General features: G+C 41.7%; 1 protein-coding gene across 2 annotated transcripts in view; it reads left to right on the forward strand.

The window, feature by feature from the left end:
• The first annotated feature begins 366 nt into the window (after window positions 1–366).
• The window catches only part of il17rd (interleukin 17 receptor D), a 68,840-nt gene continuing 51,964 nt past the window's right edge, over window positions 367–17,242 (forward strand). The window contains exon 1 of one of the 2 annotated variants that reach the window (XM_036210792.1): window positions 367–906. In XM_036210792.1, coding sequence (XP_036066685.1) covers window positions 667–906 — 240 coding nt within the window. In that variant the 5' untranslated portion in view covers window positions 367–666. The remainder of the gene's footprint in view (window positions 907–17,242) is intronic. The other variant, XM_024263664.2, reaches the window with a different exon arrangement.

Consider the following 17,242-nt stretch of genomic DNA (forward strand, 5'->3'; position numbering starts at 1 on the left):
AAAAAAAAAAAAAAAAAAAAAATCAGTCATCTTTTGACCTTTTTTGTTTAAGATGTTTCAGCTCTTCTCCGAGAGGCTTTTAACTAGAGAGAAGCTTGGTGCTCTGGGTTCAGCAGAGCTCTAGTCTGGTGCTTCTGGTGTATCTGCGTAAGGACAGCTCAGATTTAACAAATAAAACGTGTTTATTGTTTAAGGTTTGCATTTAATTTATATGTTCTAAATCTCAGGGACCCCCAGAGCATCCCCAGTTACATGTCAAACACACTGACTGGATGGTAAATGGTCAAACAACGGCAATGAGAATTCCCTGCACTTCAAAATCTCTTCAAAATTTCTTTTTTTATTTACAATAAAGTTAGTGATTAGTATGTTTTTACATCGTTATTAAGCAAAAACTTTCAAATTATATTGAGTACAACTTGATAAGTTTGCAGAGATGACCCACTGATTTCTTTATTTTTAACAAACTTTTCTTGGGCTCCATTTTTTAAAATTTCAGTATGATGCTGGCAGTTTTTCTTCTCGGTCTCAATCCTACATTTCTGCTACTTAAATATTCATCCGGGATGAAACTCCTCATCCAGCGTTTCTCCGTCTCGCAAAACATGAAATTACAGAAATTGATGCAGATGACAAGTGATCTATCTGCATTATATAAAGGTATGGATGAATCCTGTTGGATTCAGTCTTTGTAGTTCCAAATATCATTGGCGCATGCGCAGTGGCGCTGGGAGCGCACACCTCCAGAGACTCCTGCGTGATCTCAGAGTTGCCCGGACCTGTGGAAGAATGGCGGCTCGGACTGCGCTCGTCTGTCTCTGCGCTTTCTTTGCGCTCTTTCCGTCTCCTCGTGGATCTCCGACCACCGGCAGCAGGAGAACCAATCAGGACCGCTGCGCTGTCAAGGTGAGAGCGGCAGACTTTCTGCTTTTCACGACTTCACTTCGGTTTCCTCCTAACAATTTTTTGAGAGTCATTTTTTGCCTGTAAAAAGTCAGGAAAGCGGATGAAAGCGCCGCAGAGATGGTCCGCGGGGTCTCTCCGTGTTTTGTAACGTGCGTCACGGCGCCGTTCTTACCTGCGCCGCGCTGCGGTTCGCAGGTATGAAACACAAAAACACGCTGGGATGAGAAGAGCTTCTTGTTTTGACCGAAAGGAAACTATCAGATAAAAAAGATGTGTTTTTAAATTCTGCAGAAACATCTGCAGGTGAGAAGGTCCAGAAAAGATCTTCTGTCTATAAGCAGATGATCACTCTGAGATAAATTCCCCTTCAGAGATGATGGAGTCTGTTTTCATCCTCAAGTCTCAGATTATTGGGGCGTTTAGACAAAGCCCGACTTTCACTCTGTTTCCTGAAGTGACCCGCAGACAGGGAAGCAGATCCAGCTTTGGGAAGTGAAGTGGATTTGATGAACGGGTCCATGCTTGTCATCAAGGGTTTCCTGCAAACAGGAGCTCCATCGTTTTATCCTCACAATTTACTTTCAAAATGGAAATTCCCACGCTGTGAAATGTAAATGTTCAGCAAAAACCAGACGTGTCTGTATTAGTCATTTGTACAGGTCAGTCAAAGCTCAGATTGTTTTGTCACTGAAAGCAGTTGCTAATAAAGGTTGTTTTCTTCAAAGTATACAAGCTTATAGAATTTCTAACTGATGAATTTTACCCCTTTTATTTTTCATTTGAGTTTTTTTGTAAACCCCATACTATATGTGAATTCACGGCGCATGCGCAGATCCTTTCAACAACAAACTTTCTGCTCCTTATTTCTCTTGTGTGTGAACACTCCAGGTGTTTCATGTTCTCTGCGGTCAGGAGACTCCTACCTGACTTTGATGAGCTCTGCGCGCGCACGTATGTGTGTGCACGTGCGTGTGTCATCCTGGTGGCTTTGAAGTGTTTTCTACAGGAAGCTTCACACTGTTTACTCTGCTGAAACATTCCTTCCTGCAACCCCACCCCCAAACAAGAGCACACACGCGCGCAAACACACACACGTAAAAGGCGCGCGCTTCCCTTCTCCCACCCCTCCCCCCTGCTTCCTGTCCTTTCAGGAGCACATCAAAGACTGCTGGATGGGGGTCTGAAGAGCTGCGTGCTACAGGTGTAAGGTTGTTAGAGCTCTGTGTGCGTGTGTGTGGGGGTGTGTGTGTGTGTGTGTGTGCGTGCACACGCCTTTTGAGTAGAAGCTAAATGATGCTTTGAGATCACATTTCTGTGCAGATCCAGGACTCTGCTGTTTTCTGATTTATACATATTTTAAACGTGTGTCAGCGGATTCTGATTTCAATGGTTTGTTTTTGTCTTTATTGATCAAAAAGAAAAAAAGACGTTGAGAGTCAACACAAAGACAGAAAGAAGTTGTGTTCCAAATAAACAAAATGTTTTTCACTCAGTTTTAGTAAAAGCAGAAATTCGTTGAGGGTTTCCCAAACACCAGTCTCAGTTGTGTTTCAGCTGTTCGTCACATCGGGTTTGGGTTTACCTGAATTTCCCTGAGGATTTCCAAAGGGATTAATAAAGTATTTTCTATTCTATTCTTTGTTTTTTACGGAAGCCGAAAGCGGCCTGCCTTACTTTTTTTTTAATCGTTTTCTCGTGATAACGAAATAATATATAGTTATCACAAGAAAACGAGCTCCGTTTTCTTGTGATAACGAGATAATAACTCGTTATAATGAGAAAACAAACTTGGTTTTCCTGAAAAAAACAAGTTTGTTTTCTCGTGATAACGAGATAATTTATAATGAAGAAGGAAGAGTCCCGCACGGAGAAGCAGAAACTTCAGCTTTAAGTCTCTTTATTTTGTGGTTGACAAGTAAAACAGCAGAAGAACACTCTACAAAAGTTGTTTTTAGTCTATTTTCTTTTATTATTTTATTAGTGGCTCTACACTCTTCAGATGCCTTCAGTCCGTCTTATCCACCAGCCCTCCTCCCTTATTTCCCACAGATCACAGCGCAGACAACAATCTCCGCATGATGTGTTCAATGGACTCCGGACATTAGCAGACCAACAGAGCCACTCAGCCCAACTCAACCCGCTAATATGCTTTTGTCATTTTTATACAACCTCGGGGAAACAAATCAGTTTTTCAGAAAAAAATGTCCACACTATTCAATCAATGATTAAATATGGATCATTGCTGATATTCGATGTTTTCTCTGATAAACTGCTTTGTTTTGCTGCTGATGTCCGGACCTCAGTGAACGCACCATGCAGACACGGCCTGCAGACCTGAACTCTGTCAATCTGTCGATGTTTGTTCGGGGTTTTGGGGGAAATTAAGGGAGGGGCTGGTGCATGAGACGGAATAAATACATTTAAAGAGCATAGATCCACTAATAAATAAAAAATAGACTAAAAACAACTTTTGTGGAGTGTTTTCAATCAGGTGAAGTCTCGGTGTGTCTGAGAGCTGGAGGGAGACGCTTCATTCTCCGTTCGTGATTATCTCGTTATAATGAGAAAACCAACTTTGTTTTCTCGTTATAACAAGATAGTGGATCTCGTTATAACGAGAAAACGATTAAAAAAAAAGTATGGCAGGCCGTTTTCGGCTTCTGTAGTTTTTACTGGAAGTAGATGAAGGTGGTGATGCTTAAACCTTCACGCAGAAGGAGAGGAAGGATCTCACTGGGTTAGTTCTTACTGCTGAACCATGAACCTCCTACCCCCGTGCCTTCCTGTTCTCTGTAACAGCTGTTCATTCTTCCTGTGAAACATCATTAAGATGATTCATTTGTTTCAGTCTGCAGCACTAACCTGAGACTAAAAGCAAAAACCCTCACGTCAGGACTTTCATGCAGACTTGGAGCAGCTTCAGGTCTCAGAACATCAGTTCTGGTGCTTCATTGGACCATGGTGGAACATCAGGACTAGGTTTTCAGAGTGTTCTGTTTGCTGGTGTCACAGGTTCATTTGGAGTCATTCAGTTTGGACTTCTTGTATGTTTTTGGATGAACTGCAGTTATAACGGATGCACGGTGGCGCAGTGGTTAGCGCTCTCGCCTCACAGCGAGAAGGCCCCGGTTCGAATCCCGGCTGGGACCTTTCTGTGTGGAGTTTGCATGTTCTCCCCGTGCATGCGTGGGTTTTCACCGGGGACTCCGGCTTCCTCCCACCGTCCAAAAACATGCTTCATAGGTTAATTGGTGACTCTAAATTGCCCCTAGGTGTGAATGTGAGAGTGAATGTGTGTGTGATTGAGGCCCTGAGACAGACTGGAGACCTGTCCAGGGTGAACCCCGCCTTCGCCCATCAGCAGCCGGGCTAGGCTCCGGCACCCCGCGACCCCGAAAGGGAAAAAGCGGTCAGGAAGATGAATGAATGCAGTCATAACTTAGCAGATCCATGAGGACAAAGGAGTCTAGAACACAGACTAAGTCTGGGATCGAACAGCGGTTCCAGGCGGTTCTGGATCATACAGTAATGATATTGAGATACGAGAGGATCCATCTGATATTGTATCCTCCCTGAGGTGATGCTTTGGGACTTTCTGTGTGGTTGCAGAATGAGTTTGTTGATTTTAAACATTTATAAACTTCCCAGTATTTATTCTCAGTATTTATTTACCTTTAAAGACATTTTAACTCAGGGGTGAGCAAATGTTTTCACTCATGGGTCAAAAAGGTTTTAAAATTTGTCAGAAGGGCCAGACCATATGTGGTGTGTTTAACAATGCACCTCATTAAAGAAACAAATAATACATAATCTGGACACAAACATGCTTTAAATTTGATTGAAAATGAATATGTACACTTTTAAACTAAATCCATCCATCTTCCAGACCGCTTCGTCCCTTTCGGGGTCGTGGGGGTGCCGGAGCCTAACCCGGCTGCTGATGGGCGAAGGCGGGGTATACCCTGGACAGGTCGCCAGTCTGTCGCAGGGCCCACTTTTAAACTAAATATTTTGGGATTTTTATTTCAAAATTTAGACTTTTTGTTCTCATTTTAGTGCAAATCGCACCAATGGGTTAATGTTCATTTAGGTTAAAAACAAAAAATTAAAGGAATGCTGCGTTCATGTGGTGTTGGAATGATCGGAAAAATGACTGTCTGTCTCAGAAAGCACACGTGAACTTCAGAAAAAAATCATCTTCCAAATTCACATGGATTCAGATTCACTTTCTGCACCTAAACAAAGGTCAATGTATTTGTAGTGCACCACTTTTGTATAGACACTGGAATTACAGGGAAAATAAAACATGAAGTTTTATCAATTTAATTTATTCCAATGTGGCGGGCCAGTTTAAGTAGTTTAATAGTTTCTTCGTTTGCCCTCCCCTCTTTTACCTCATAGAAACCACACTGCTGTATAACTTTTCTTCTAAATTTGTAGATTTGCGTGAACTCCTCGTTGGTTTATGGACTCATTTTCCATCCATCGTTTTGATGAGGAGAAGCAGATAAAGAAGCTGTCACATGTCTCAGTGGGGAACGATGAACCTAGAGGTGCTCCTTTTTTCTGGATTCTGAATCTTCTGGATCTGGCTTCACCTGTCAACATTTAGGCGAGCTTCTCCTTTCCGTGACCGTCTCCAGGCCGAGCCCCTGGCCCAGAAGGCGTCACGCCTGGGCGCTCGTCCGATGTGAAACAAGTGTTTATCAACTCTGGTAGAAAACTGAAACTCGGAGAAGGTGGAGTGCTGAAGCTGCACCCACCATGCATAAACCAGCAGAAGAAAATGTACTTCGCAGTGAATCTCCAGGGACTTCCCCATGTTTCCGCTCCGTTTTGTGGCAAAGCTTTTGGTGCTGAAAGAACTGAAGAGATGTTCAAACATCAGGAATCCTTCTTGTTTAGAATGACTTAAGCAGTAAAACCAGCATGAACTGAACACCTGGTTTATCTAAGTCCAGGTGTTCAGTTCAGATGACCTTTGTTTTCCAGGCTGGACTCTCCTCTGCAGAAGTCAGGATTTGTTCCTGCCGAGCAAAAGCCTCTGAAAGACAAAGTGTCACAGCAGGAGCAGAGCAGCTCCTCTGGACTGAGGAGGAGGAGGAGTTGAGGAGTGCAGGGATGGGGGGTCATTGAGGAGCAGCCATGCAGCTGCAGGTTTTGTTCCTGTGGTGGGAAATCTTTGGTTGGCTGCTCTCGAACACACACCGACCCACAAGGTCTGCATTGTTGCTCCTCTCTTTGGGGCCTTTCTCCGAGCGGTGACCACCACTGTGCTGGGATCAGCTGATCGCTTGACAGAGCGTTTTTTTTTTCAGAGGAATTAGTTTGGCGTGTGAATGCAGGAACAGACGGGTGTGCGTTCCTGATTCAGGATTTAATGTTTCTGACTCACCGTCACAGAGAGAACCAGACGATGAGATTTTAGCATTGATGTCTGCGCAGACAAACTCATTGATGATTCTGAAAACCGTCTGATGCTGCATGAACCCCACTTTTAATGGTGCACTCAGTGACACTGCTGTGTTTGTTTTGGAACAAACCCTGAACCCCTTTAAAGACCCACTCCCATGAAAATGGTGTTTTCGGTGTTTCACCACATTCTTGGTGCATTTTTCTGATGATGGAGGACAGCTATTAAGAAAATTCAACTTAAAATTACATTTCTGAGGATCTCTTTATTCAAATTGTTGTGAATCAGGAGCAGATGAAAAAAAATGCTGTTTAAAAAAAGATGGTATTTATTGTATAGAAAATTTGCTGCTCTGCTCCATTCTGATGCAGACTGATAGATCCATGAACGTCTTTGTTTTCCTCCGAATCTGGATCAAACCTGGATAGCTCTGACATTGCTCTCCATTTTTGTTGCATCACTAATGTTAGGTTGGGGTGTGAGGGAGGTAGTGGGAGAGTGTGGAAATGGAGAACTCTCAGTTATGGGTGATGGGAAGAGAGGGCGGGGTTGCTCTGCACTAGCAGTCCCACTCACAACTCAGGTGAATTTCTGAAGAATTCCTGCCGCTCTGCAGAAATTACATCCTAGAAAACGACACAAGTGTTTGAATTTTGGCTAAAAATGACCTAATGCAAAGACCACTGGGAACGCTTTGGAAACAGATCAGGAGAGGACTTTTAATGTTTCTTGAAAATCCAACCTTACAGGAGACAAAGCACATTTTTCTCCACATCTGGGGAAACTCTAGAAATCTCGTTGAGTCTCCGGCTTTGTCGGGTCTCACAGCTCTTCACTGTGATCCAGCCAGACTGCCTGTTTTTCCCATCACTGCTCCTCAAGTCCAGATTGGCCTCTGGTGCACACAGAGTCCAACCAGAACCAGAGATTTCTGGTTTTCAGTCTCATTTTGTTTTCTCTTCCTCATCACTAGCAGAAAGATGCTGCAGAGTTGACCATTAAATCCAGTTTTTCCTTTTTATCAATCCTTTCTTAGAGATCATTTGATTTTTATTTTACATAAAGTTAAAGAGAGTAAATGAAGCTAAAACAGGAACTTTAATCAGAACTTTTGGTGTCTGCGGTTCCCCCAGTGGTTTCTGGTTCTTGAGGTTAGAAGGTGAGAGCATGTACAGGCAAACATGAGGAGTTTGGTTTTGTCACCACCATCACATCCAAATGAGGTTTTCACTGACGGATGATCTAAGCTCCTGATGTGACTCGTAGATGCAACATTTCAGGTGTGGAAGCAGGTGAGAAAAAACAAATTCAATTCAAGTTTATCTATATAGCCCAATATTACAAAAAAACAAATCTTTTATGGAGATAATAAAATGGTTCCATCCAATTTGTATGTGGAGAATTCTTGATTTGTAACTAAAACTTTTTGTGCACAACGGTATGTACTTGCAATTGTGTATTTGCATGTGCAAAAAATACAAAATACACTTTACACACCCACAACTTTCAATTAAAGCAGCTTGAAACTAACTATAAGCACAAATCTTTAAAAATTACGCACAAACTGGTTTTTACACACACAAAACCCCATTTATGCACATATCTGATATGAGACACGTCTCGAAGATTTGTGTAAATGATGCGTTTGAATGCTGCTAGAATGCTGGCTCATAAAAGTTAGCCGCTTTGAACTTAAATTTGGAATAATATTTGGTGAAAACTTGACATTTTCTCACTTCCTTAAACATATATGCTGGATAATTAATATAAAAAAAGTCTAAAATCACTTTTTTAAAACACTCATCACTTAAAAAACTATTTCTCAGAAGTGATTCCTCTCTGCAGCACCTACCTCCAGCACAGAGCTCTTCCTCGAGAGCTGGTCACAGTCACGGCCACAGCAGGCGGCGCCGGACATTTCTTAACACCCACAGATCGGAGCGGGGCTGTGGGTTGATCAACCCTCTCCTCTGTGGGTGTTCAGAAGAACCTTGCACCTTGTTTTAAATATAAAAAAAATGTTTTTAAGCTTTTTTTTATCTTAATTAGTGGACATATCTGTTTAAAAAGTGAGAAAATGTCAAGTTTTCCCCTGATATATTTTAATATCTAAGTTCAAAGCAGCTGATAAGAAAACTGATGTATACTTTTTAAAGATTTGTGTGTGTTGTTGGTTTTAAGCTGCTTTAACCTAAAGTACATTTATTTTTTAATTATCGGTACACACAATTAAACACAAAATGTATTGGAAGTCTTTTCTCTCCATGGTCTTTGCTCCAAAAAGCGACTGATCCCCTTAAAACATTGTCTTTTGTCATTGTCTTCAAACCGTTTACCAACCTGTCAAGCTGGTGTTAGCTGACTCGATGGAAATGGAACTTGTGCAAACAGTTCTTCTGTGGCGGCTGAAGATGCTCCTAGCAAATGCTTCGTTTTGTGCTGGTGGACCAGCCTAAACTGTAAACGGTTAGACGTCTTGTTGCTAAAGAAGTGTGAAGGATCAAAAATGATGGTCAGAGGACCAACTGATGCTTTGTGACTGATCCTGAGGGACTCAGACGCTCACTGTGTCTGCTCTTGTTTAATCTAAAGCAGCTGTAGATCATTTTAGACGCAGCTTTAGTATAATGATCAGCTGATCCTGAGCTCTGGTGGGCATCAGGCATGAATGTGACCCGCCTCCCTGAGCAGACCTTTCTTCTCCTGGAGGTTTGCTTCCGATCACCCTGCTGATTAGAGGTCAGCCAGGAGTTGGTCCTCCATCTGGAACTGTTCTGGCTGCTCCAAACAAAATGACAGAGAGGAGAAGTCTGCTAGGTGAACCTGAAAGCCCCTAATTGAAGGGGTTCTATTTAATCAGATCCCTCCTTCTCCTCTTTCCACCTTCCTTCCATTTTCTCCCTGCAGGCTCTGTAATTACCATCATTGACTCTCTCCTCTGTATCCTCCAATCTGTCTCTTCCACCCTTTCCTCGCTCCCTCACTCCTCTCCTCCTTTGCTCTGATTAATTGCAGTTTTAGCAAACTCAGCCTGCAATTAGCCATCTGATTACCGCAGGAACTGGAGTGTGTGGTTTGGGGATTCCCACGGGGATTTCTGCTCCTCTGCAGACGTTTCTTTCTACTTCGTAACTTGTTGGAAGTGAGATTCAGGCGAAGGGTTTTCATCCACTTTGAGCTGAAACTGTTTCTACAAGCCAAACTCTTCTCTCTCCTTTGGATTGGTGTTGTGAACAGCTCACTCATTCTGATCACTCTTCAAGTTTTTTTTTAGGGGGGGGTCGATGCTGAATTAAAAGCTTTTTTTTCCCTCATTGATTTTATTGCCAAACCCAAAGTTTTCATGAACAACGTCTGAAAGTTTACAGACACAACATGCTGTCGTTAGGATGCAGGGAGTCTGGAGACTCTTGTTTATGGGAAACCTGGATGTTTACGGGGTTCCCTGCTCTGGGGGGCCGACTGAAGGTCTAGGTGTCACACTCATCCAGGAGATGAAAAATATGGTTTTGGGAATGAAACCAGGCTAATGGAGCTAAATTTAGGCCAATATTATGTAAAAGCCAAATGAAGCAAATTGAAAAAAAAATGGTGTTTGGCCAAAAAAATAAAGTTATAAATGTCCAAAACTTTTTGCTATTCTAAATTAAACTCAATAATTTTCAGCTTCGAATGCTCAATTTAGATTTCAAAACTCATAATTCCAGTTTCAAATCAAATTTTTCTGTTTTGAATCTGAAAGTTTCAGTTTCAAAACTTTTGGCCCCGTTGTGGCGCGTTGGGGCGGGGCTAACACGAAGGACCAATTAAAATCGATGAGTGTGGTAACTTCAGTCCCGATCATAGACTGTATATAAAATAACTGGACAGAGCAAGCCCCCCTACCTCCGTGTTCCATATAGGAAGTACCACTGGGTTGCAAAAAGGCCAAAGTCCCATTGACTTACATTGGGAAACAGACAGTTATTTCTCAGTCATTTTATATGTCAGAATAATCATTCTTCCTCTGCTGCTTTCTGATTAACTTCTTTTTTCTAATCCTAATTTTTTTTAAAAGATTTTTTTCCATTATCACAAGTTATTAGAGTTATAAATTGACAAATCAGATGGCTCAATAAGCGTTTGTGGGTCTGACGTCGAACGTCTGGGGGGTTTGATTGACAGATGACGGGTAGCCAATGGGAGCAGACTTCATCAATGGGTCCATGAAGACCTTTTAATACCTACTTTACAATTCAACAATGTACCAATCATTGTCCTACTGTTGTTTTCCTCAATGGAATGTACCGATGCAGCAGTTTAAAACAACAAGAGGAGCATGCTGTCGACATTTTTAGATGAGGATTTACTCTGTAGAAATAGATTTCACTCTGAGGTTATGTGTTTGGACTTTTTTGTTTGTTTAACGTTCGGTTTTCTTTATTTCACTGTTTTGGTTGTAGCTTATAAATTATAAGTTGCGTATCATACAGAATGGTACAGCTCCTCCATAAAATCACCAACCAAAGTTTCATCTTCTTCACTTTTCCAGCTTCAGCCTGAATTAGACGCAGACGTCTGAGGAGCGCGAGACAAACTTGAAAGGACCTGGTCGTATTTTCAAACAGAAAAAAGATCCAGCTGTTAACTTGTTAGGATGGTTATTTATTTTAAATACCGGTGAACGCACTTCTCACGTGCATCTGATCAGACTAACGTGGCAGCGGATGTGAAGAGACGAGCTGCGCGTGCCCCCCCTCGCACGCGCCGTTCTGCAGCGGCGTCATCCAAATGCTCCTTTTATCTCGACAAAAATGAATAAATGTAAGTAAATCCAAAAGGACCGCTGACAGAATCACATGTTGGAATGGTTCTNNTCCGTTTCAGGAATTGACGGTGAAAGCGGCGGCCTACTTTCAGGAGGAGAGGAAGTAATGCATTTCCAATGGGGGACCTCAGTGCTCGCTCAGTCCATTATTTTTACAGTCTATGGTCCCAATGCATAAACTGACTTTGAACTATGATAACTACGGTCCAAAAAGGTCTGTTAAATCTGTACCATCATAGTTTCAAGACGGGTGTAAAAAGCAGAGTTTTATTGTGTACGAGCCGCGCATCCAAAACACAAAGCGCCATCTTATTGTGTTAAATCACCCATCCCATCCATCCATCTTCTCGGCCGCTTCTTCCCTTTCGGGGTCGCGGGGTGCCGGAGCCTATCCCAGCTACTGATGGGCGAAGGCAGGGTACACCCTGGACAGGTCGCCAGTCTGTCACAGGGCCTCAAACACACACACATACACTCTCACATTCACACCTAGGGGGAATTTAGAGTCACCAATTAACCTATGAAGCATGTTTTTGGACGGTGGGAGGAAGCCGGAGTCCCCGGTGAAAACCCACGCATGCACGGGGAGAACATGCAAACTCCACACAGAAAGGTCCCAGCCGGGATTCGAACCGGGGCCTTCTCGCTGTGAGGCAAGAGCGCTAACCACTGCGCCACCGTGCAGCCCTGTGTTAAATCAATACATCAAAAAGTCAAAGAAATGTTTAGATTTGAAAACAAAACAAAAAAAAGATTTGAAAATCAAAATAAGTTTTGAAAAATGAAATTTTGAATTTTGAAACCAATAAAACAGAATATTTGAAGCTTAAAATAAGTCAGTTTATTTTAGAATACCAAAAGGTTTTGGACATTTTACATTTTTTTGACCAAACACCAATATTTTTTAAAATTTGTTTTATTTGGGTTTCAAACAATATCGGCCTCAATGTAGCACCAAAGACTGTTCCATGGTTTGGGATGGGTTTTGCTGTATCAAGTTATGGTGCCGAGAAGAAGGAAATCTTTATTTTTTTTTCTAGCTGAAGTGTTTCCTCATGGGATCCTCTTTGTTCACGGGTTTTGCTGGCCATGCTTCGGGGACTGGTTGCTGCGGTTCTCACTTTGACTGGAGTGGGCATGGGTCTGCACCATGGTTTAAAAGCTGTGGTGTGGGCCCTCTGCCCTCCTGGTGTTGGTGGGAGCTGCACTGGTGCCCCATGTATGTTACCAGTCCCCCTGGATTGAGCGGATCCCCACAATACCATTCTGTACAGCAGAGCCAAGCCACAGGTATCTTTTTGAATGTTTCAGGGTCAGGCATTGTGGGTGGGTTGGGGCCGGGATGTAATGGGCATTTGCTTGTTTTTAAATGTTTTTATGTTTTCTTTCTTTGGAAACTGATTCGCTGTGGCGACCCCTAAAGGGAAAAGCCGAAAGGAAAAGAATATGTTTTCGTCTTTATGTTTCTTATGTACAGTGCCTTGAGCTGGCGCGGGCCATGAAAAGCGCTTTATAAATAAAAATTTGATTTGAAAATTCGTGTTAATCACACATAATACTTGCAGCCAAGATGCACATTGGTGCAATTCCTGTAGGTGTTTTAAGTGGGTCCAAGGATGAGTTTTGTTGTTAGTGGCAGGTATTCAAAGTTAAACTCAAAATTAAAGTCCTGTTAGCTGCCACACTCCCATTTGATCTGCTTTGTTTCATTTATGTCAAAACTCCACGCAGAAATAAGACATCTCCGTGAGCGCATCAGACATTCCACGCGGTCAATTCAGACCCCCTCGAGCTACCTCTTTCTCCTTCTCTTTGAGCAGAAAAAGTCCTCGCGCGAGAGACTGACTACTTCCGCTTGCGTGAGCTGGTCCCTCGAGCACGAGTGATGCACACGCGGGAGACTTTTGGTATGTGCGCCCACGTGGACTCTGGCTCTGCTCGCGGAGAAAATTTCAGCTCGCGCGTGGGAAAAATGAGCTTTTCGGAGCGGAGACAGTGGGCTGCACCGGCTTTCTTCTGATTGGTCTATTTGAGGACAACGACGCCTTCTAAACCCAGCAGACAGGAAGGAGTCTAACGAGGAGGCTGCTGTCATGCAGAAACATTGTCGGGACAATGACATATCTGGCTTTAAAGAACAGCGAAGTGTTCTCCCTTATTCGTGGATGTTGGGATTTGTCTCTAAAGCACTGAATATAGTCCCCTACGCGGAGTGATACATCTGACTGGCTTTTTACCTGCTCTCAGTTCTGTGGTATGTAAGCAAGTTACGAGCTGATGAATAAAGCTGCAAGGTTCCTTAACAAGTTATTGTCATTCTTTATCAGTACAATAACACTTCAGTGGGGCTAGAGACCGGAGACCTGCACTATGGACTATGGACTATGGAGAAGCCCCTCATCACCCTCTCACATCCCACCCCCACGACCGAAGAATGTCCGTTACAGATCTGTACACATCAGAGACACTTCTGATCATGCTGTGTAAACATTTATTAAAAGTCATTGGAGTATTGCTCAGCATGAAGAGGTTTTTTAATCCAGAACAACTGCGTTCTTTACATGAACTGTCAATCTGTGCCTTAAAAAAAGCCGCGTTTCCTCCTTCATTATTTAAGTGTCAGACTGCATCTTTATTCAGAATTTTACATTTTAATCCATAACAAACGTCTACTCTGGATGATAATTATCCTGCACAATTATCAGGATATTATCTGGATATTTTCGAGCTGAAAAATCTGTAAAGAGACTTAAATAATGCAGCAGCGCAAGAGCAAAGAATGGACAGAGACAGAGAGACAACATCAACACAAAACGTAAAGAAGATGAGATCATTGGTAAAGAAGGAAAAACTAGAACCTTTTGACTTTTATTGATAGTACGAAGGAAGAGAATCTGCAGGAAATCCTTCTCTGTAACTCCACTACCAACCTGCAGAATCTTCTCTAACACAGAGCAGATCATTAAGAAACCAGATTACATCCTCAAAGCTGAGACTCTTTTGTCTTTCTTAACGTTATTGTGAATAAAAGTCTTTATTTGTTGGTTTTGCACACTTTAATTTGTATTTGGATTGTGATTGCAGAGGAAAAAAGCTTAAAATATAAAGAGTTAAAAAATGAATAGTTAATAACTAGTCCTTTTTCATTCATTTTGTACATTTTATCTGGAAGGGATAAATAACAACATATAAATAATATAAACATTATGAGAGTAAAAACATGTTTACATTAGTTATGGATATTGTGCATGATCCTACGTGGTAGTTGATAGTAAAATTAAATAAAGCAAAAAACAACCTAAAATCCATTTGGTAGCAGAAAGAGTCAATGTTTACAGTGAACCAAAGAACTGAATCTGTGAGAAAAGACAGAATTCATCACTACTGTGGAGGGAAACAAGGAAAGACTTGATTTTCAAAACAGATTATTTAGAAGTTAAAAAAATATTCTTTAATGATAATAAAGGCACAATATTTTAAAGAGATAATATTGAGCAAATTAACTAATGATACCGAAGATATTTGCAGCAGAAAGGGGGGGGGGCGTGAAAGAATAAGTTCTTCATAGGGGGGAGTGAGAGAAAATAACTGAGAAACACTGCCGTAACCGCATGTATTTGGAAAATTAAGTGCAAATAGACACTTTCTTGTTTTTGTAAACTGAGCAGCTACTTGGAGAGGTCAGGCAGCTACAGTAGGTGCCTGATGGGGGGCAGCGTTACCCGAAACAAGCTCCAGTCGAAGGGGAAAAAAATTGTAAGTTTGTTTAAAGATTAAAAAGTTCTTGTCAGCCAAACATTGAAGGTTTATCTCCACTTTGATGAAGAACATGTCAAACAGCTGAGCTCCATCTTTATCAGTCATGACAGCATCACTGTTATCAGGCAGAGGGAACACAAAGATTGATTTTGATTGGGAAAACTGATGAGGTTAAGTTTGAGCCTCTAAGCTTGTTTGTTGGATTTTAGACAAAGTTGTTCTGTTGACAGAGATAAAGTCAAATGATCCTGATCCTCCTGAGGCCCAACGTTAATGAAATTGTTTAATCTTTAATAATTGTAAGATATTTTTAACAAAAATAATACAGCAAAAAATCAGATTAGCATCAAATTTGTTAAATAACTCATTTATCGACTTGATTCAATAAACATAATTATTTCATTTCCTCAACCAAGTCATTTCAATTATTCAATTATAAGAAATCTTGATAGTTTAGTCAGTCTTTTACTAAATAATGTAATATATTCCTGAAAGAATGTTCCATCATGTGTCTTTTTAATTCTGATATCAGAGTTTTTATAAAATAAAATATAAACAAAAGCATGAAAACTGAGCACGATGTTCTACTCTGGTCTTAGTGTTAGCATGTAGTCTTTCTGCAGAGCTCCAGACCAACAGATAAGAGCAGATGATTAAAAAGCAAACAGGAAATTTGCATTTTAAATTGCTTTGTTTGCACAAACTCTGACTGAAATCTGATTATGGCCCCAAAAGCATAAACCAGGACATGTAGATGATCAGATTTCTGAAGTGCATGTAAACCTGTTGAATTTGATTACTCCCAATTATCAGATGATTGAAGCCATGAAATCGGGTACGTTGTTGCAGATAAATCTGCCCCTCAAGCTCTAAATGAGCCCCCAACATCATGGAAAGTGGCTCCAATTATCAGTTCTCAGGAAGCTGATAATTGGAGTGAGGAAGGGGCCCCAGACACTGTTTATCTGTGCCGCAAACATTCGTCTTTACAAATGTAGGGCCTCGTGCTGGAGAATCCTGCAACGTAAAAAGAAAGCAGCTGTGTGTCTGAGTGTTCAGAACAGGAAATGATGCTACAGATGACAGTGGAATTACTGTGGATGGAACTGTGGTCAACTTTCTTCTTTTGAAGCACATTTTAAACTTTTTCCATCAAGTTAGGAGTTAATCCAACCAAAACACACGCAGAACTGGCTTCATGAAAAGGCTTTTTAAGATTTCTGAAGAAATAAAGTTTTAGTTAAAACTGCTTAAAAAAGGTCTAAAGTCTACCAGAGTTTTTGATTTGGATCAAGTTTGGCTTCACTTTTGTTCCTAAAGTCAAACATTTGAAGGTGTGACTTTGGTCTCCAGCATTACTCAGATAACTCAGCGTTCAAGCGAGCGCTTCTCCTCCTCATCTAGCTGGAGAAACTTTTCTAAAAAGAGTCTCGGTGAACCAGGAAGCATTCCTGTTAGTGCAGCCAGTGAAAAGTTCCCTTGATTTTAATTAGGCCCGTGTTCATGCTGCCAGCAGGACGTGAGCCCCCGGCGCTGCGTAAAACCGCTCTGTGTCAAAGGTCGGCAGCGCAGGCACACCCAATCCGTGGATGTCTTCAGAGCAGGCGTCCGACTGCACATTTCTACTTTTCTGAGAGAATGTGGATGAGTTAGCTTTCATCACTTCAAAAGCTGGCGTGGCCCTCCAGAGCCAGTTTTAGGGCCCGTTAGCATTTGCTTTAAAGTCTCAGGAATGTCTTACGCCAATGAGGAATTTCACAAGTGTTTAACTGCCAACACATGTGATCGGTTTGTGTGGAGGGTTGTTGAGGTACAGTGGCTCTTAATGGGCATTGTACCCCCTCTGCTACACACACCCCCACACATACAGCTGGGTGTCCGTCTGATTAGTTTCAGATGTGTAGCTTTGGTTCCTGCGTGCGACCACACTTTAACACCTCTGCAACAGCCTTCAAAGACTCTGTTCTGTAAGTCATTAAAGTATGTTTTTCATGTTAGATGAAGTTGGACCGGTCTGTGATTGCTTCAAGAAAACCACAGTGAAAGAACCTGATGGGTCCATTGACTGTATAATCACTGGACAGCTTAACCCCTCATGTTCCAAACAGGAAGTACCTACTGGTTCCAAGAAGGTCAAAACCCCATAGACTTCAATTGAGAGAGAGACAGTTATTACTGTCATTTTATTTGTCAGAATTAGGGCTGCTGCAAACAATTATTTTATTAGTTGACTAACCGCAGATCAATTTCAGATTAATCGGCTAATCAGATCATGGATAAATTGAAAGTAAAACACATCTTAATCTTCACTTGTTTTTTTTTTTTTTAACTTGTCCTGTCCAACAGCTGAGCCAACA

The sequence above is a fragment of the Oryzias melastigma genome, unplaced genomic scaffold (assembly GCF_002922805.2).
Source record: "Oryzias melastigma strain HK-1 unplaced genomic scaffold, ASM292280v2 sc00246, whole genome shotgun sequence".
Classification (NCBI taxonomy): Eukaryota; Metazoa; Chordata; class Actinopteri; order Beloniformes; family Adrianichthyidae; genus Oryzias; species Oryzias melastigma.